Source organism: Elgaria multicarinata, chromosome 5 (genome assembly GCF_023053635.1).
Source record: "Elgaria multicarinata webbii isolate HBS135686 ecotype San Diego chromosome 5, rElgMul1.1.pri, whole genome shotgun sequence".
Lineage (NCBI taxonomy): Eukaryota > Metazoa > Chordata > Lepidosauria > Squamata > Anguidae > Elgaria > Elgaria multicarinata.
Genome location: NC_086175.1, coordinates 101149393 through 101169988, shown reverse-complemented (window position 1 = coordinate 101169988; position 20596 = coordinate 101149393). Strand labels below are relative to the sequence as shown.

The 20596-nt window shown below is 41.2% G+C and overlaps 1 protein-coding gene across 1 annotated transcript in view; it reads left to right on the top strand.

The window, feature by feature from the left end:
- Positions 1-370: 370 nt before the first annotated feature.
- Positions 371-20596, top strand: part of NME7 (NME/NM23 family member 7) — a 123866-nt gene continuing 103640 nt past the window's right edge. Inside the window, exon 1 of the mRNA XM_063126904.1 lies at positions 371-429. Coding sequence (XP_062982974.1) covers positions 427-429 — 3 coding nt within the window. The 5' untranslated portion in view covers positions 371-426. The remainder of the gene's footprint in view (positions 430-20596) is intronic.

Here is a 20596-nt window from a genome sequence, read left to right as displayed (position 1 = left end):
AAAAATGCTTCTCCATTTTCCTATCTCTATGTTCCACCTAACGACATAGCGATGACGTCCCCCTTGTGTTGCACTCTTCCGCGCGCTCGTAACGGCATTTCCGGATTCAGTTTCTAATGAAAAGTTAGTGGGTCTTTCCACCGGAAAGGGTGAGAGAGCGACGCCATGCTGATCCAATAGAAAACCAACGCAATTGGCGGTTTTTTCTACTTTTACCGGAAGTTTAGGTAGAGTATCCCTCAAAAGAAAAAAAAGCAGCCTTTTCCCTGTATCTATGTGTGCGTGACGGCGCAGGGGGCGTGGCTTCTGTTGCTAAGTAGCGGCTTGGTGGCGGCGCGTTTAGTTGGTCGGTTTTATCGGTATTGATTGAGCGAGCAGCGATTGCTTGGCCGTTGTAGCGCGCGGAAAGCCGGAGGCGGCTGTACCATGGTGAGTGATGCGGAGTGGAGCTCGCACGCGCGCGCGCATGATAAAGGGCTGAGGGAGGGGGCGTCTCTAGATCGCGGGGCGCGAGTGGCTGGAGGGGGCGTCCCTTTCTAAGCACCCCGAGGGAAGGCCGCTGCCGTGCTGGGACTCCCGAGCGGAAAAGCAACCCCTCATCAGCGGCTCCCTCAGGCGGCTGTCTGGCTAGGGAAGCTCCCCCACCCCCTTACAATTTTTATTGAGTTTTCAATAAAAATGAAAATGCTGACTGAGATTTTATCCGTGGGAGGGAGTTAGAGCTTTAAGGCTCAATCCTAAGCAAGTTTAGGCAGCAAAATAGTCCTACAACTCCCAGCATGCCCCAGCAACCATGACTATTTAGGGCATGCTGGGAGTTGTAGGACTTTTTCCCCTGTCTAAATATGCCTACGATTGCGCCCTTAGTTAAGCCAGGTTGTTATATTTGTATGCCGTCTTTCTTCTAAGGAGCTTAAGGTGGTGTATATGGGTCTCCTCTTTCTTTTATCCTCACATCCACTCCTGTGAGGTAGGTTAGGCAGTACACTTCATGGCTTACGAAGTGGTGATATGAATCTGGCTTTTCCTAGTCTGATGCTTTTCTCCAGTGTGGGCCCTTCCAAGTGTTTTGGACTACAACTTCCATCAGCCCCAGCCAGCATGGTCAGTGGGAGTTTATTCTAAACCATTATAATTATTATATCTATTATAAATGATTATCAATATAATAACAAGAACATTTAAATACTGCTCAGTACCTGAAGCTCTCTTGGTAGTTAACAAAATTTTAAACCACACAATACAGTAATAGAATAAAACATAATAAAAAAAACCTTTCAAAGTTTAAACAGGTTTGTTTGTTTATTTATTTAAAAATTAACCTGCTTTTCAGGGCACAATGCCCTCACAAGGCAGCTGACCATATTATAAAAATATGACCTTGCAAATTAAACACATGTACACAATGAATTATAGGCTAAAACATCTGGAAGACCAATGTTTGGATGCTCCTCTAACTACCATTTTAATATTGTATCAGTTTTATATGCTCTTTTAACTAGTTTTATGTATTGTGTTGTTGTATTTAATAAATTTTATACAACACTTCTATTCAGCATGTATACAACACTTTATGCAGTTTATTTTTTTATCTAGAGTATTTTTATCCCACACCTCAATGAAAAAGGTTCCAGGAGTGGCTTACAATCAATCAGTGAAGAAAACAGTCAGTAGTTACTAATATTAATAGTGATAACATTAGAAGAATATATCAATTCCTTTCATATGACAGATCAAAACAAGGTATTCTGTAATTTAGCAGTTTAAAGCAAATGATGTTAGCAGTCACTCTTACTCCTAAATCTGTAGTCCTAAACAAATGTTCATGGAATTAAATGTACAAAGTTTCTGCATGCCTATTCAGAAGTAAGCATGAGCAGCATGTCTACTCTCAAGTAACCAGGCCTGAATCAATCAGCAGCTTCCTCTCTCCAATGGGGAAAAAGTTCTTATCTCTGATCTGCAGCTAATGAGAGATAAGAGCTTTTTAGTGCTGCACAGTGAGAAAATATCCCTTTCTCACTGCACAGCAGGCAAAAGATCTTATTTCCACTTAGCTGCTGATTGAAGTTAAGAGCATTCTTCCTTGCAGGGGAGAAGGACATGCTAAGGGAAGAAGCTGGAGAGCCAGATGGGGAATTTCTGTGGGCCATATCCAGCCCATGGACTGGAGGTTCCCCCTCCCTGATGTGTGGGACAGCTGCATTTAGTCAGTGGGATTTATATGGGATTGGGTTGCACGGACCAGCTTTTCCTATCACTCCTGGTTGCTACTATCTTTCACTCTTTCATTTGGGCTGCCTTGCATGCCATACCTATACCTAGAATAATCTATTTCCCTCCCAGCCTGTCAGGTCAACTGCATTTCGTACTTAAAATCATTCAGGAAATATACTCTCTTCACAAATATGTAGTTGCTCAAGCAGTGATTACAGTTTCATTTCCCTTTATTTGATAGGCCTTTATCTACCCATTACCGTTTTATTTATATTTTGCCTGGCCATTTTACCTAGAGTCTTTTAAACATTTTTCTTAGTGCTGTAGTAGCGCTAGTTGGAATCCAGAATCAGTGGCTCTCTAACCTATTCTCAGTTAATGGAAATGGAAGTGAGAGTAGCCTTTTCACATCTTAAAGAAAAAGACTTCAGGGAAGATGTGTGCTCCAGTACTGAAACATAATTTCCAATGAGCTAAAAGGAAAGCTAAACAAATGGCAGACACACCACCAATGTAATGACCTGCATCAGAAATGCTACTGTGAGGAAATGTGTCTGGACAGTGCCTAGCTACTAAGTTATGAATTGTTATGCCAAACAAACAAATGTCTGAAAAAGACCATTTTCTTGGCTGTTTCATTCAATGTACATTAAGTATTCAGCAAAGTATTCAAATTAATGGGAATTCTTTGGCCAATCTATAAACGGGAAGCAATAAATTATGATTGCTTATGTGAGTCTGAGACTTAATAGCTGGGATGTTGAATTTCTGAACCTGTAAGGAAGGATCAGAACCTAATAAAGATTAAATAAATGGCGAAAGGCCTGGAACATGATTCTTTTTCTTCCCCTCTCCTCCTTTATAGAAATGTACTCAATGCAGACCAAGTCTTCTTATGTGAAACAAGATACTAGATTGTTGTCTGACCTGATATGTCAGAGTTAAGAACCCCTGGCCACTGGAAAACTGGATTTCAGAGAATCCAGTCTGCAATTTCTAAGTATAAATGTTTACATCTCAGGCAGTGGTATGTAACCCTTTCAGGAAAATTAAGGGAATGAACTACAGATGGATTTTTCCCCCACTTGGAGAAAGATATTCAGTGCCATTTCAAAGTTATGCACCTTGTGGCAAAAGGGCTCTTTTGTACCCATTTCAACTCTTCATGTGCCATGTGATTTTTCAGAGTCTATATTATGTACATTCCGCTCAAATGTTCTTTATTGTTTTTTGTTTAATATTAGCCTCAGATATTAATAAATTCCAGGCATTATGTCCCCCAGTTTATTATATTATATATATTTACCAACTATACCTTCAAAGTACACATATTCTGAAAATAATAGATCTTGAGTAGGGGGAAAGTGGACATTTCCCATTGGCAACATTATGGCTATGTCAACTGAGGATTTTGACTGTATCTGCTTAAATAGTCATAAAATTTTCTTCAGAGATCTTTTACAACCTTCAGTATGGTCTTAGGAGAGAATTCTTCATGCCTGCATTGATTTTCCTACAAGTCTTTTATGTGAGGGTGAAATAATCACATGATGTCTATGCTGTAGTTGCAAGTTTTTAAAGTTTTTTTTTTTATTTTTTTTATTTATTTAAGTATTTTTATGCCGCCATTCAGCCAAAAAAGGCTCTCATGGCGGCTTACAAAAGTATTTCTTGACAGTCCCTGCCCACAGGCTTACAATCTAAAAGACATGACACAAAAGGAAAGGGGATTGGGAGGGAGGAGGAGGAGGGGGAAAAGGAAAGCAAATTCAGGCACTACAATCTTAGTTGGAAAGTTCAGCAGTTACAGTTGGTAGCAGGAGGGAGGGGGCTCTCAGGTGGTGCTGGACCCAGGCACGGTGGAGAGATGCCTGGCTGCTGCTTCCTCCCTCATGGTGGCCTCTGCAGTGACAGTTGGTAGCAGGAGGGAGGGGGCTCTCAGCTGGAGCTGGACCCAGGCAAGGTGGAGAGATGCCTGGCTGCTGCTTCCTCCCTCACTGGTGGCCTCTGCAGTTACAGTTGGTAGCAGGAGGGAGGGGGCTCTCAGCTGGAGCTGGACCCAGGCACGGTGGAGAGATGCCTGGCTGCTGCTTCCTCCCTCACTGGTGGCCTCTGCAGTTACAGTTGGTAGCAGGAGGGAGGGGGCTCTCAGCTGGAGCTGGACCCAGGCACGGTGGAGAGATGCCTGGCTGCTGCTTCCTCCCTCACATAAAGTTGTTTATGTACACATTGCTGAATTAGATCTATAAATTCAGTAGTGGAATTTAGAAGGCAGGTGCTCCAATATTTCTACACATATATATTTAAATTACTTGAGTGCCTGTTAGAACTCAAGGAGTAAAATGTATATGATTGAGACATTGGCTCTGGCCCCTGGAAAATAAATGGATTAACCTGAGAGACATTATTAGAGTATACATTGCATCTGTTGTAGAGTTATTTTGCAAGTCTATTAAAAGAACAATGAGTGGTGTGCAATATTTACTCATTTGTTTACTATTTTAAAAATAGGCATCACAGTTCCATATTATTGCACACAAGTGTTGGCCACTTTTAATGAATTTTGAAGGAAATCATGGCATTATTCTGTGTTAGGGCTACTATATAGAAATACTGGGTTTTAAAATTATTATTTTTAAAAAATGCTGGAGCCATACCCTTCAAACACAGGTTGTCAAATCTCCTCTTTGGGGTCTTGCACCTTGAGCAGTTTCAGCCTTTGGCATCAAGGGGATCTCAGGTTTTTAGCTAAGAAGTGCTGGGTGAGCAGGGCACCTTTCCTGTTGTAGATTTGGTGGGCAGTCAGGCACGTGGAGCTCAGCAGAGGTGAGGCATCCACAGCTCAAAATGTGGGAAGGGAGAGGTCAGTCAAAGCAGCCCACAGGGCAAAACAAAACGAGCCAGAGGCCTTTTTCTCAGAGTTCCATATCATGGGTGATGAAGGGTTATCCTTCGAGAAAAAGGATAACTGCATGCTGGAACCTGGCATGTCGTTGCTTTGCTTAGCTACCCCTTTCCTTACACTTTGTTCACTTGTGGGCTAGGCTCGGTCTGCACTGCTGGCATGCAATGCAGAATGTCTGAAGTGCGTGTCAGAGAAAAATAGATTTGCCGCGGTGGCTGGCATATCTTTTAGAGTCAGAGTTAGACTGAAGACACAACTCACGAGATAGCTGTAGCTGAGCCCTGAGAGGCTGGCATGCCACACAGAGCCTTTCAAGAGCATCTCAGAGTCCAGTGTTGGTGCAGGCAGAGGTGGCTGGTAGTGTTTTTTTTAAAAAAATTGGTCACTGGACACGACCAAGCTATAAGCTGGCACCCTACCCCTGGTCACAGGGTACAAGTGCGCAGCCTGGTTGGAGTGTTGGGAGACTTCAGCAGAGAGAGAGAGAGATTGTTTGAGGTTGGAGGCTGGAGATGTTGGCTGGTTGGCATAAGGCAGAGAGAGGCTGAAGGCAACCCAGATACACCTGTAGCTTGGCCCTGAGAGGCTGGCTTACTACCCAGAGTGTTTTAAGAGAACATCAGAGTCGAGTGGTTGTACGGAAGGAGAAGAGGTGGGGGCAGCTGGCGGTGGAGGTTTTTAAAGTAAGAGTCATCGGACATGACCAAGCAATAAGGTGCCCCCCTGCCCGATGCTACAAGGTACACATGTGCAGCCTGGCCGGACCATCAGGAGACTTTGGCAGAGAGGGTGGGGGAGATTGAGGCTTTGGTTTTGTGGCAATGACTTAGAGAAACAGCAGAGGATGCACAGTCAACCCAGAGACACCTGTTGTAATTTAGCCCCATGGTGCTGGCATGCAACATAGGGCATTAGAAAGGTGGGCACACTCCCTTGGTGCTGGACACGCCCCCTAGGTGGATATGTTGGTGAACACCCCCCCTTGGGGGGTGACCATGTCGTCCTCCATTTTGGTTTCCAAAATATGGTTGCCCTAGAAGTGATTTTTCTTTATGTTCTCTACCCTCATTGAAAGATGGCTCTATAATTATAGCTGATGGGATTGAAAGCCATGTTCTTAATATCTCTGGTTGAATTTCCATGATGTAAGCAGGTTTGGGAATGCTCAGCAAGAGCAGAATTATATTTCACTGTAAAGAAATTGTCTAGATAAAAATAAGATTAAAAGAGTATTCATTGATTTAGGAACTGCTGACAACTTGGTAACTCTTTAGGCAAGCAAGCTGTGACAATACGATTTAGTCCTTTCTGGTAATATGCTACCATATCTGCTGAGCTGTTCCTTTTGGGACATGTTATAATCCTCTGCAGTTAGTAAATAAATTGGATTCTTGCTTCTCCCTTGAGTTTTTTTTAGTTGAAGACAGAGAGAGGCTCAAGAAATTCTAGGAAGTTCCTTCTGGTATTTTTCCAGCCTTTCACATTTGATACTTAAGTAAGTGCTTAACATTGAAAGTGAGGTCAGGAGCATGATTTTGCTTGAAAGGAAATTGCACAACTTGTTTTAAAACAAGATTCCTGTGTGTTTTTGCCCTTCTGTAGCAAATTTGGCAGGGTAGTGGTGAGCATGGAATGCAGCCCCTCTGACCCCTGGAAGTTGCCCACCCCTAGATTAGCAGCCAACTGAAAGTTGTGGGTTGCCACTCTGTATACATTTACCTAGTTGTAAGCCCCACTGAACGTAGTGGGACTTATTTCCAGATAGGTGTGCAGAGGATTGGTCAGTCCTGGATCTCCCTGCCTATGATAGCATTGTTCTGGGCATGCTGCTGATATTCCACATGCATTGCAGTGTAGCTGGCCATGTTTCGTAAGCCGTGTTCAACTGCATCTCCACATTCAGAAGAGGCTAGATTGTGCCTCAGATGTTTACCACTGTGATTTTACTTGAATATGCATTTGACAGGTTATTTGCCAGAGAATTTTTCATTTGTCTATTGTAATTCTTTTCTATAGGTTATTATAATGTTGCTGTTCACGTTCTAACCATAGTTTTATAAAGAATTATGAATAAAGAATACAATTTCTTCAGTTTGAGTCTTAAGATGAAATGATATGACCTCTTTAAAACACCAGATGGAGCACTTCAGCTAACAAAGATATATCTGGACTGGAAGAAAGGTGTCATTTAAAGAGTGGGTGTTTGCCAGCTGCTCCTTAGGGTTTCTTCAGACAAACAATATTTGAACCGTTTGTAAATACCTCTGTCTTTAAAGCCCTAAGCTATGTTGAAAATTATGGTAGCTGATACACTTGTGGAAAATTGCAGTGGAAGCACATCTAGGTGATCAGATTTCTCTGGGCTTGCTGTAATTGCTGCATTTCCACTGTAATCCCAGTAGTATGGGGCAGGCTGCAGTTTAGTGGTAGCGTACATGCTTTGTATGTCCCCAGTATCTCCAGTTATAAGAATCAGGTGTCAGATGATGGGAAAGACACTCTGGAGAGCTGCTATTAATCAGAGTAGTAGACAATAATTAGAGTTCACAGTTGTTCTGAAGTGTTGACTATGGCTAAGACCTTGCACATGTTCCTGCCATTGCAATTTAAGCTGTCTAACTCTGTGCAGGATTGCAACCTCTGTCTGCAGTTGTATTCCTATCTGGGCAAGTATATCACAGTAAAAATTCTAAACATCTGCTTCTGTGTACTATAGCTGATTGCTTTGAATATCTGAAATGAAAATGAATTAATTACCCAAACCATATCTAAGGCCGCTGAAAACAAATAAATAATTCCTTACTCTTACTACAACCTAAGGCAGCAATTGTGATATAAACAATCCAGAATAGCATCTTAGGTTTTGACAGAAAAGTAAATTTATTATATAACTTTCAAAGGAAACATGCAAGGCTAATTTTCTTAGCTGACCTGAATTACCAAGTTTACAGTGCAATTTTATATGTGTCTACTAGGAAGAAACCCCCACTGAGTTCAATGAGACTTATCCCCAGGCAAGTGTGTACATGATTGCAGCCGAACATAGCAACCCTACTACTGCTGGTAGGAAGATCTGAGAATGGAGGAACCACCTCCTCCAAAGTCCTACTGGGTTTCAGCCAGCAAGGCAGAAGGAACAGGGGAGAGGTGTTTTTGCTGTTCTTCTTGCTTTTTTTCTGGCTATTTTTTTTAAAAAAAATCCTTTATGGGAGGGAATTAACCTATACCAACTTGAGGACTGGCATAGATGTGCTGCTGGTTTGGAAGCATGTTTCAGGATTTGTAAGACTGAGACTCCTGTGGATCTACTTTCTCCCCTGAAAGCCCACTCTTCTCCCTTTTGCCATTGGAGTAGCAAGCACTTGCTGTGGAGGTTTCAACAACAGCTTGGGAGAAGGTTCTGAAGGTGAAACTTCCCCTCCAAGGGTGGACCTCTGTTTGAACCCTCAGAGAAGGAGATCTGACATATCCCATGGCCCCTTGGAAGGGGAGCAATCCCATATGATTGCTGCCTGAATTGTACTGTCATGTGTATGCATTTATTTCTAGAATTTATATTGTGCCTGCCATTTTGAACCCTCTTGGTTCTGCCTTCTCCTTCTCCGTTATTCATTATATTTCCCATAGATACTAGATAAGGATTTTAAAAAAAAATTGGGGAAAAAGAAAAAGAAAAGCCCAGCTCACCTCTGTTCAATATTAACTTGATATCTGTCTTTATGATGGAGGGTTTATGAGTATTCCATCGAACATAGTTTGTGCTGACTGAAATCTGTATTCAGCTGAATTGCCCAAGAGTTAATATTTTACACAACACGAGGTAAAAAGAAGTTCTTTAACTTTAATGACAGACTTGGCAGGAGACTATTTGGTTAAACTATAGTACACAGTGAAAGCTGGCTCAAAATGTTCCCAGTCATGAAGACGAAAGGGATTGGTCGAGCTCTTTGCCTTCTATGTAGCAAGGCAATAAATTTTTAATAGGCCACGATATTCTCAGAATGTTCAAGGTAAATGCCGAGTGTGTGCTCTTTGGAACCGCCTTTCAAACTATTCAGTGCTAACACACACTGGTATCAGCTGGCTGAAGGTCACTCTTCACCTTTACTGCAGTTCCGGGACAGTCCATGTGTGAACTGCTCAGAAAAGGCTTAAATGGGGTGGGGTGGGGTGGGGGCGGGGACACGACATTGCATCGTAATGGATAAACTGCTCAACTTGGTCACCTGAGTTCAAGTCCCCTGTTCATGAATACTCCACATACTTCCTGACTTCACTCAATTGTAGCTGTTTTTAGATGGCCCTTAAAGTCCTTTTTGTTCCAATCTGCTTTTAATTAATGATGTTGGGCTGGATTTTTAAACTGCCACTGCTAGTTATGTAAAATATTTTGTAGATTGCTGATCTGGGTTTGGGTTCCTTCATGCAGCAGTTTTAGTTTTATTGTTCTGCATGTGTGTTTTATATTTTAACTTTTTTAAAAACATTTCTGTGAGCTGACTTGAGAAGATTTTTCTTTCTTGAAAGGTGGCATTAAAATATTGAAATGCATAAAAAATTGGGAATATAAATGTGATTCATAATTATATTGTGTAATGAGATCTGAAGGGGCAAAATTTTAGGATAGGAGGAGTGGGCCAAGTTTGCACATAATGGCAACTCATGGATTGCTTAAATGATGGGTTGTCAGGGCCAAGCAGCAGTGAGCAAATCCACTGCCTGCACTGTGTTTGTTGCTTCTGCTTTCAATTATCAACGCAGTTCCTGCGTTCTTATTGTGACATTGGAACCCCAAAACTCTGTGTTGTTTAGGGGTTACCTTGGAATCCAGAAACTCTGGGATATTTAGGGGTTGAAATAACAGAGTTAACCCATAGTTCGTTGTTGGGTTAACCCGAGGTAGTTCAATGCCTAAATAACCTAGACAACTCAGAGCTTCCGGTTCGGACGTCATGATAACTACAATAGGCCTTTTCAATAAGGGTTTGTCTAACTTGCACAATTGTTGGAGATGAAATGTATCTAATGCTCATATGTTTTGGCAATGCCCCGTAGTCCCTTTTTGGAGGTTATAATAAGGATGAACTTCGTACTGAAACAATCTGTAATATGGAAGAATTATAGATTGTTAGATTGTGAGGTGCTGCTTCTGGGGGAGAAATGCTGGAGCATCAAGGGTGAGCTATTCCACCTGCTCCCCCCCCCCCAATCTGGAGACAGTAAAGCAAGGCTGGAGCTGAAGGCTTTTTCCCCCCTTACCTGGTTTGTTTTGCTGTACACGTGTATTTAGTATATTTTGAATATTATTGTGATATTGTTGATTTGTACATTGTTAAATATTGTTGTAGTTTTTAATTTTTGTAAACCGCCCAGAGAGCTTCGGCTATGCAATGAATGAATGAATAATGTGCATGTGCATGTCCTCCTAAATTACCTACCAGCTTCTTGGAAGTTAACACATGGTCAGTGCAGATGGATCTTCAGAGCCCTTATGACAGTTAAAAGGCTTATACTATCACATTGGAAGGACAAATTCACACCTCCCATAATGCAATGGATCAAGGACCTAATATCAACTTTTGAACATGTGTTATATAGACGCAACTTGCAAGTGGATAAAGATACGGATATTTGGTCTGCTTTTCTTGAAACCTTTATCTAACTCCCTCTGTTTTTTCTTTTGTAATATATGATGGAAAATGACAATAATCTTATATACATAATGTATGGGTTTTTTCTTGTTTTCACAATGTATTTTCTGTTCTGTTTTATTGATATTCACAATAAAAAAGATAAATACAATAGAGGGTTCCTAGGTTGCTAATTGAAAGTTGAAGCAATGAACGCATGGGAATCAGGTTGTGGTGTTTGGCATTACAGTGAATGATTTGTGAATGTTTCCTTTTAAAGACCTAGTCTCAAAACTTTGAAAATAAATGAAAGTTTAATAAATTTTATTCCAAACAAAAACTAGGGAGAAAAAACTAGGTGCAGGGATCTCAGCAAGTACTTGGGCTCATTTCAGTACTCTATTTTCTAATAGTGGTTGAGACCTCATTTTTAAAAATGTTTTTTGGTCCTGCTTACCATCTTTTTCTTTCCCCCTCAAATTGAACCAATGTATTAGCCTACGAAGCCAGGTTTTTATATTTGGCAGAGTGCCAGTATTGCCATGCTAGGTTTGGCCTATTAAAGCTTTAATGCAAACTGGAACAAAATTAGTTTTTTTTTAAAAAAAAAAAGAATTCAGAAAACACTCATTTTTGGTTTATGAAAAATGACATCACAGCAAAATCCTATGCATGTCTACTCAGAAGTAAGTCCTATTGAATTTAAAAAAGACTTGCTTCAGATAAGTGGGTATAGGATTGCTGCCTAAATAGTATTCTATTAGTAAGTTTTAATTTATCCCCTTCAGAGTTCCGATTATTAAAAGTGCAGTGCACTGTGGTACTGAGGCTCACTATGTACTTATCAAAGGCAATAATTAGAACTTGTTCTATATTCAGTGAGAGCTGAGAGGCCATTTTTAGCACTACCTACTTGGCTTTCATATGGTTGTATGACTCTCAAACACAGTTATGTAATTTGTCTTGTGTAGACTTGCAGTGCTCTTTTATTTGACTACAGGGTAGGTACGACTTTTGAAGGGACATGGCCTTGCCACACACACTGGTTCCATATTCACACCTCATATCACTATTTATACCTATGTAGATTGGTATCCCTTGTTTATTCTTTGGGGTACATCTCACTTCAGTCAGAGAATGAGCACGAGAGGATGCATATGACACTGTTTCCAAGATGATACCGGTTATCACCTGGAGCTTCAAGTTTGATGCTAAAAGAGGCATCAACAACATTGTCATGAATTCAGCTTCCGTACATGGGGATAGCTATGGAAAGAGAAAATGATTTGAGGGACAGGGCTGACTCATCCCACCACTAGATGGAGTACATCAGAATACGACCCTGGAATGCCCTCCCACAAGAGGTCTGCCTGGCATCAACTTTACTGGCATTTTGGTGCTGGCCTATGGCCTATCTGTTCGTCTGGACATGTATTCGTGGTTAATGAATATGACTGGATATCTGTTGTGTATTTGTTTCTTTTTGCTGATAGTTGTTTGTTTATAAATTATATCGAGGCTTCTTTATATAAATTCTCCATTTGCCTTCAAAGCTGCTGCTTTTACAGTTGCTAAGTGAACTAGCACTGAAGGGGATCATACCCAAGGGTTCCACTTCACTGCATTATACATACATTTCCTTTGTCCTAGACCTTTCTGGTAAATACTATTCCATCACTTTAATTTAGGGTTTCTTGAGGCATGTAGGTGGTTGAGCTAATTTGTCCATAATTACACAGCATGTCAAGTACAAAGGTGGGAACAGAACTGTGGAGTATGGATGCTTTGCCTTGCTTTCTGCTTACTTTCATTGTTTCTTTTGCTTAATGACTGAAGGGATGCAGAAGAAGTCTAATGCAGTGTTCTTTTAGTCTGAACACCTATTATAAAGTAGCAGATGAAGGCTTAATGTGCAGTGGTTTGCCATTTAATAAAGTGGTTCAAATTGATGTAGTCTGTTTCCTTTCTTTGTTTTGTTCTGTATAACAGGTTGCACAAATGCTACTTTGCCTTCCGAATATAGATCTATAAAATAAAATTTAATGTTCTTCTCCTGTTTGATAGTTATTAATTTGGGGCATGATCCTTTCCACAAGGTGTAGCTGATGCATATAGGGGTAATCCTCATTGGGCTCAATGGAGTTCTGTTTCTCTGCTCCCTGATTTTTTTGAGTTGTATGGGAATCCACGGCTCAGTTCAGACAACGCGTTTCTCAACAGTGGTTTTAGAACTCCATGGTGGAGTTTTTACACCACCGTTGAGAAATGTGTTGTCTGGCGGGAAAGCTCCATGCAACAGTGGAGTTTCTTTGAAAACACTCCATGCAGAATATCCATGCTGTGCAGGGGAGAGTTCCTGCACAACTGTTGTGTTGCATGTTGTGTGGAGGACTCCGTTGAGTTTTCCTGTTGAGTTTACTTTTCCCACTGGCTACAGAGTACCCTTGCGAAAGGAGCAAATACCGGGATTGTTTTTTGCAGCAATGGCTGTTGGCATACCATTGGGAGGACCGGGGGAGGAGAGAGGGTGGAGGAACTGTCAATCAAACATCACAATGGATTTTACTCAACTCCACGGTAGCCTATAGTCACTCAATGGTAGAGTTAGAACACATGTGGGGAGCACCCCCTAAAAACTCAACCTTTGAGTTTTTTCACTGCATTGATGAACATGTCTGAACTGAGGCCATCTGTGAGTTGCTGCTGCACCTTTGTTGGGAAGGATTCTATGTCATTTGGATGACTGACTGTTAATCATCTGGGGTTGGGGAAACCTGTACTGCCCAGTTTGTCATTTACAGATCTTTAACTGATAAAGGTTGATCTTACACCATCTCCTAATCTTTGTAGATCTTTTAGGATGGTCTGCCCCTGCAGACTGAGGGATTGAGATGGCAATAAGGAAGTCTTTAGTTCTGTCATCTATTTTGTAATTTTTTTGTAGACACCTATAGGTATAGGAGGATCACTTCAGCCATTGACATGGTACCTGCTAGATGCTTTCACCTGCTACTTAGAGCTCAAACTACTCCCTGGAATATTAGGGAGCTGTGAGAAATTAGGCATCTGGAACAATGGATGAAGCACTAGTGGAGAAAATATGAATGTAATCAAACTTGGCTCACCATTGATTTGAATGGCTAATTTGTGATAGTAGTAGACTTTTCCAAATGTTGAGACAACTGCTTTAATCTTATTCCTATCCTGTTGGGGGGTCTCTGGAAGTATGTTGTGACAGATCTGCAATGTACTTTGAATCAAGTAGCTTGCATCCATTCTAACTTAGGTGCCATATTGGATGAAGCGTAGAGGCCTGTTTTGTCCTATTGTGTAGTTTCAGTTATTGACACCTAAGGGTGTGGACAAAGTACTTGGGTCTTTTGTCCATCAGGATTAGTGAAGAGGTACTGCAGGAAATTTTTGAATTGGCTACTGTTAATTATCAATATATCTTTCACCAGAAGAAGTGGTGCGTACCTTCTTAAAAGAAGAAATAGTAAGACCGCTGTTGAAAAACTTTATCTTAGTCCTCTTGCACTGGAATATTGTAGACCTATTTTCAAACATATTTTTTTCTTTTAGCAGTGGCTTATGAGCTTCAGAAATTCATGGATGAAATGGATGGTCTTTAAATATATTAAATGTCATCCTGTGAAATCTCTCAGTGGCTTTTGATGCCATTGAACATGGTATCCTTCTAGACCCCTTGTACAGGGTGCGAGTGGAGGGCACTCATTTACCTTGGTTCTGTCCTACCTTGATAGTAGGTGTCAGGAAGTGGTGCTGGAAGATTACTAGTATTCCTTGTGAAGAGGTTCCAGTAAGGTTCCTTTTTGTCTTCCATGCTTTTTAACATTTCCATGAAACTGTTAGGTCATTTGTGGAAAAGGATCGTTAGTATGCTGATGACACCCCAGTCTATTCACCCTTTCCTTTAGCACCAGTTGTGTTAACCTCCCCTCTGAATGCCTGAGAACAGTAATTAACTAAATAAGAATGAATGAAACTGCAATCCAGGCAAGATGGGGATGTCAACCTGGATCTGCGTGAACGTGTGTGGTGAATATGCCTGTATTCAGTGGTGCTACATTCCCCCTTAGGAATCAGATTCACTGTTTGGAAGTGCTCTTGGACCACTGATTTCCAAGTGTCACTGTGGCCAAGAGTGGGTCTTCTCAGCTTTATATGGAATGTTAGCTATAGCTGTTTTTGGAGAAAAAGGGACCTGGGCACTATCGGGCATTCAATGGTAGCCTTTAAGCTTGACTTTTCTATCTTAAAGCCCTTCACTGGCTTTTAAGATAGTCAAGAACCATGAGCTGGTCTACATTTTTGCACTGATGTTATCTGGAGAGAGATAATGTAATACTCATTTTAGATCAGCCTTCACCAAAGCCAGTGATTAGTTTCTGAAGTTCCTGGCTTCCCTGCTGCTGTGAACAGGTTTTTATTAACTGATTTTTATCTGTTATATTAATTGTATTTTTTGTTGATGTTGTTTCCTGATAGTTTTATTCATTTATTTGTTGTTACTATGTTCTTGGGCTGTTTTACCAAAACAACAACAACAAGGATATTTTAAAAAATTAGTTACATACATCTCATACAAAAACACAACTAGAATGAACCTTTCAGCTCACCTTGCACTACTACAGTGGCTTTCAATGCTGAAAAAGAAGTAGACCAATGGCTACAGCACAATTTTGTGCTGAAAAATTGACAAGCCCCACTCCTTCAAATAATTACATTAAAAGCAAAACACAGCTATCAACATACTGGAGAAGAAAGGGTTCCCGCCGATAATATCGAACAAAACTGTTTCAAATGTCAAAAAAATAACAATAACTACCAGATTTAGGTAGTTGAGCCATGGCAACAGCACAATCCATGCATGTTTACTTAGAAGTTAGTCTGGGAAATAGGGCTTACTCCTTAGTCTGTGTGTTCAGGATTTCAGAAAACTAAGTATTGGGTAATTTGTGAAGATCACATTATTATTTAGATTAATATTTAGACTACTTTTTAGCCACAAAGGTCCTCAAAAGGAGATTATTTCTATGTATAAACAAAGTATACAAAACACTGTCAGCAGTCCATCCCTTATTAAACCAGAACCAGTCCTACTTCTCATTCTGGCAGAGACCGGGTTCAAATGATCAGGGAGGAAAAATAAGCCCCAATGGCTTATTTACCTGTACCATGTATGCCGCTTGCAAGCCACCTAATTTCCGTAATTACCCTCACCAGGCACAGGAGATGGTTTACACGCCACCCTGAAACCCATGGCTAGTTCTAAATTTGTAGGGTAGTTTGTAAACCATCCCTGCTACCCACCCTTGCTGGCTTTGGATGTCACAAGAACGTACTCATGGAAATTAGGCGGCTCACAACTGGCATGCATGGAGCAGAAAGATAAGCCACCATGGCTTATTTTCCTTCTCCAGTTGTGCAAACTCATCCACAATAAAAAGATGTTTAGGAGATCTTCTCAGTATCACAATACAGAGGACAAATAATCCTGGACTAGGAACTGGAATGAATTTTCCAGATAATTGACAAGGGCAGCCCAGCCCTACATAGGCCTGGTACAGACAACATGCTAAACCATGCTGCTTAACCACAAAATGAAGAGTGCACCTCTTTAGGCCAGTTGGGAGGTTACTACAGCATGGGTGACCCTAGCTAAGACTGCTTTCTTCTGTCCCCAGTAACCATGTATTATGTGTAGAGGGGGCAAACCTATACATGTGTATCTGTATGTGCGCAAGCTTTCCTGGGAGTTGGAACCGTGCTTTTATCCTGATTAACATTCTCCTTGCCTCCTGCTCGTTTTCTTTCCTAACTCAGCAGTATTTATACAAATTGGATGTTTAGCATTATATTTAAATGAATTAACATATGCAGTAGCCTTTCTGTGCCTTTGGATGAGATCGTAGCCTTAAATACTAGTTGCTAAGCAACCAATCAAGTTATTTAGTTTGCTCTCTTTTCAGCTTTACTGAAGGCCTAAACCAGTGTTCCACAACCTGTTGCCTTCCAACAAGTATATGGCTTATGTTCCGGCATGCTGGGTTTTGAAGCCCTCTCAGAGGTTGAGACAGGCCCGGGGGGGCACTTCCATTGTTTGATGCTCCCAGTATATTAAACAATGAAGAAATGCCAAAGCAGGGTTACATAAATTGTGGTATATTTTAACTGTTTACTTTTAACAAATTAATGCTTTTAACACAAAAAATACAATACAATAATTTGTAATGAAGGTTTATTTTTTCTTTAACAATTGCTTTTCTATCTTTCTTTTGGTGCAAATTCTGTGTCTCTTGTAATTTATAGACTTAATTCTGTTTTAAATATTCCACCACTAATGGCTATGTCCTACAATATAATTCACAAGGTAATGACAGGAGATATATATATATATATATATATATATATATCTTAATTCCTTAATGCACTACAGGTGGTGTGGCCCAGTAATGGGACACAAGTTTGAAGTTGTATGATGAATGTTTTCTTCTTTCAATCCTGTCAGTTTGTGCCTGTATGTATAACTTCATTTGGACATAACATCAAATCTAAATTTGGGGCCCTCTGTGAATGTGAGGCCCAGGCCAAATGGCCCTCCTGCCCCTCTCCCCCTGAATAAGACTTGCTGGGAGTTGTAGTACAGAAATCTGGAGGACACCAGGTTGGAGAAGGCTGGCATAAAGGATTATGCTCTTTATGTATAATGAGTATTATAGTTATATATGCAATAAAACAAACCATGGCCAGTACTGTTGGGAATATTGCAACTTTGTCTGCAAGTTACTGGAAGCGGGCAGTGTTGCAGTTTGTTAATTATTAGGATTTTTTTTATCTCAGCTAGCCTTAGAATCTCTATAGCTTATAATGTGGTTTCCTGTGATTTTTTCCTTTTGCTTCTTCTCTTCCTGCCCACCTTCTCTGACTTCCACCATTGCTGGGAGCATATATGTTTGCTCACTCGCTCTTGCCAGGGTAAAGGAACAAAAATGGACTTTAAAAACTCTTTTTTGAAACTGTATGCTGTACCTACATTATATATGCAAGAATACTTGTGAGTAAAACTGTTTTACCTTTTCTTTACTAAAGAAGGAAATGGCCTGTGTGCATGTGGTAAACACTCAATCTGCTTTGTCTTTTTGTTTTTTTCTGGTAATTGCCTTTCTAATAGCAGGCATCATTACTAAATAATCCCATCAAGTACAAAGGTAAATAAGGTGGCTAGTTAATAACTTTATTATTTCTTTATTTGTATTGATATTAAAGGTTATTTGAGAACACTTGCTTTTCTTTTTCTTTTAACTGAAATTAAGGATGATTTCTTTTCAAGATATTCTTTTCCTTGTCTTGGAAACCATTCTAGTACATTAGAGATACTGAGGCTGAGAATGCTTGCTGTGTTACTCCCAGAGTTTTAGATAAATTCTCATCCTCATGACACATTTTTATTTTAAAAAGAAAAAAAAAATATCATGGTGCAGATGATGTCTGACTGCCACAGGAAGTAGTAGCCCTTGGGTGTATGTGGGAATCCTACTTAGAAAAATAATAAGAGAGCAATTCTGTGCCCGCCAGACAGGCACAGGATAGCTCAGTTTTCTGGCTTGGAGACAGGAGAACATGTTTCTTGTCCCCTCCCCTTCTTAGCTGGCGTGGAGAGAACCGTGCTGGCTGTCTCTTCGTGCTTAGAAAAAGGAACGTGCAGACAGGGAAAATGGGTATTCCCAGGGGAGGGGAGAGACTGGGGCGGCTGCATTATGCCATTTCCTATGGCTGCTCCAGCCTCCTTCCCTCCCTCTCTGAAGCATGGCTATGGGATGGGCGAAATCCCCTGTCTAGCAGAAATGCAAAATGTGGGGTAGCTGGAGCACAGAGCCGCTGCTCTCCTGCCACCCTGCAATGGATACTTGGCCACCTCCGAGGTCGGAGGCTGCCGGCTATCTGAATAGGATTGGCCCCAAATGCCTTAATTATTTAAGAGGCAAGTAGATGGCACAAAGGGTATAGGATATGACTTTAAGAGGAAGCCAAGGACAGAATAACAGGTGAAGGATTGGCAGCTGTAGAAACTGAAATGACCTTTCCTAGGAAATGGAATGTTGATAAGGGCAGCAGCATCTTACTGTGTTGGCACTATGCCTTGGCCTGATTGGGTAGAAGTAGACATATTAAAGGATGAGGGAAGAAGGGTTTTTCCATTATCTAACGTCTTTCACATAGACGTCTGCAATCTTTGGTGGCAATGACTTGTTGCTTCTTTTGCAGAACTGGCAAAGTCTAGAAGCAACGTTTGACTCAGAGAAAGCTTTCCCAGCAGGTGCTGTGACCAATGAGTCACAAACGGTGCTGCAACTGCATTCCTCTGCGGCACTGGGAAATGACTGGCTCATTCAGGATTGCTTTCTGTGAATGCCATCAGCTGTTTTGCCCTGAAGGTTTTAAATGGCAGGTTCTAATCTCCAACCTTAAAATTTATCGGTGGGGGTGGGGGGAAGCTCAAGGTATGCAGATCAGTGTTGGCTCTAGGAAATGCAGCAGCAAAAAACCCCTGAATGAGTGGTTGATGAGGGCCAGGGATTTTACCAAAAGAGCCTTAATATTCCTGCAGTAACTGGGGATGGTCTACTGATGGCCAGGAATTCAGCCTTTGGCCGGGGACACCCTTTTCTGAGCAAAGGAGGTGGTCTCTTGGACCTGGTTTGAACTTAGGTGCAGTTTGCTAAACTGGGGTGTAGCTTTGGAGCTGGCTGCAAAAACTGCCTTTTGGGAGCCTGATACAGGATTATCTGTACTTTCTCTGGTTATAGGAGTGTATTTGTCTCCACTGTGCTCTGCTTGCAGATCTCTAAATAAAGCAAATATTACAATGACACCATAAGTCTCTGGTGTGCACTAAAGGAAATGAAGCCCTACAACTTCTCGCTGGTTGGGGAAGTAGGAAGAACTTATATTAACAGTACAAATATGTGCTCTGTTCTGAGAAGTCCCCACCCCACCCCTTGAGATCTGATCCTTGTTCTTTGTGTTTGCCCTGTATGTTGTAACTCCTACTGGCTAGGGAGGGACCTATGAGTGTACAGTATGTACCACTATTGGCTCCAAAGAAGTGTTTAAACAATAGTACAATGCTCATCTAACTGCAGAGGTTGGCAGTGTTTCATAACTTAGTAGTCATGAAATAAGAGGAGAGGTCCTCTTACGGATCAGTAACTGGTTAGAGAACAGAAAACAGAGAGTAGGAATAAATGGACAATTCTCCTGATGGAGGGAAGTAAATAGTGGGGTCCCACAGGGATCGGTATTGGAACCAGGTTTTTTCAATTTATTCATAAATGATCTGGAATTAGCATTGAAGTGTTCAAGTTTGCCAATGACACCAAATTATTTAAGGTTGTTAATACACAAAGGGATGGTGAAGAGCTCCAAAGGGATCTCTCCAAGCTGGGAAAGTGGGCATCCAAACGGCAGATGCGGTTCAATGCAAGCAAGTGTTAGGTGATGCACGTTGAGGCAAAAAAACCCAACTTCAAGTATAACCTAATGGGATCTGAGCTGGTGGTGACCAAACAAGAAAGAGATCTTGGGATTGTGGTGGACAGCTCGATGAAAATGTCCACCCAGTGTGCGGCCGCTGTAAAGAAGGCAAACTCCATGTTAGGCATTACCAGAAGAGGAATTGAGAATAAAACTGCCAGTATCATACTGCCTTTATACAAATCTATGGTGTGACCACACTTAGAATACTATGTGCAGTTCTGGTCACCACACCTAAAAAAGGACACTTCCCTGTGCCTGTTTGCATTCTCTTTCCCTTCTTATT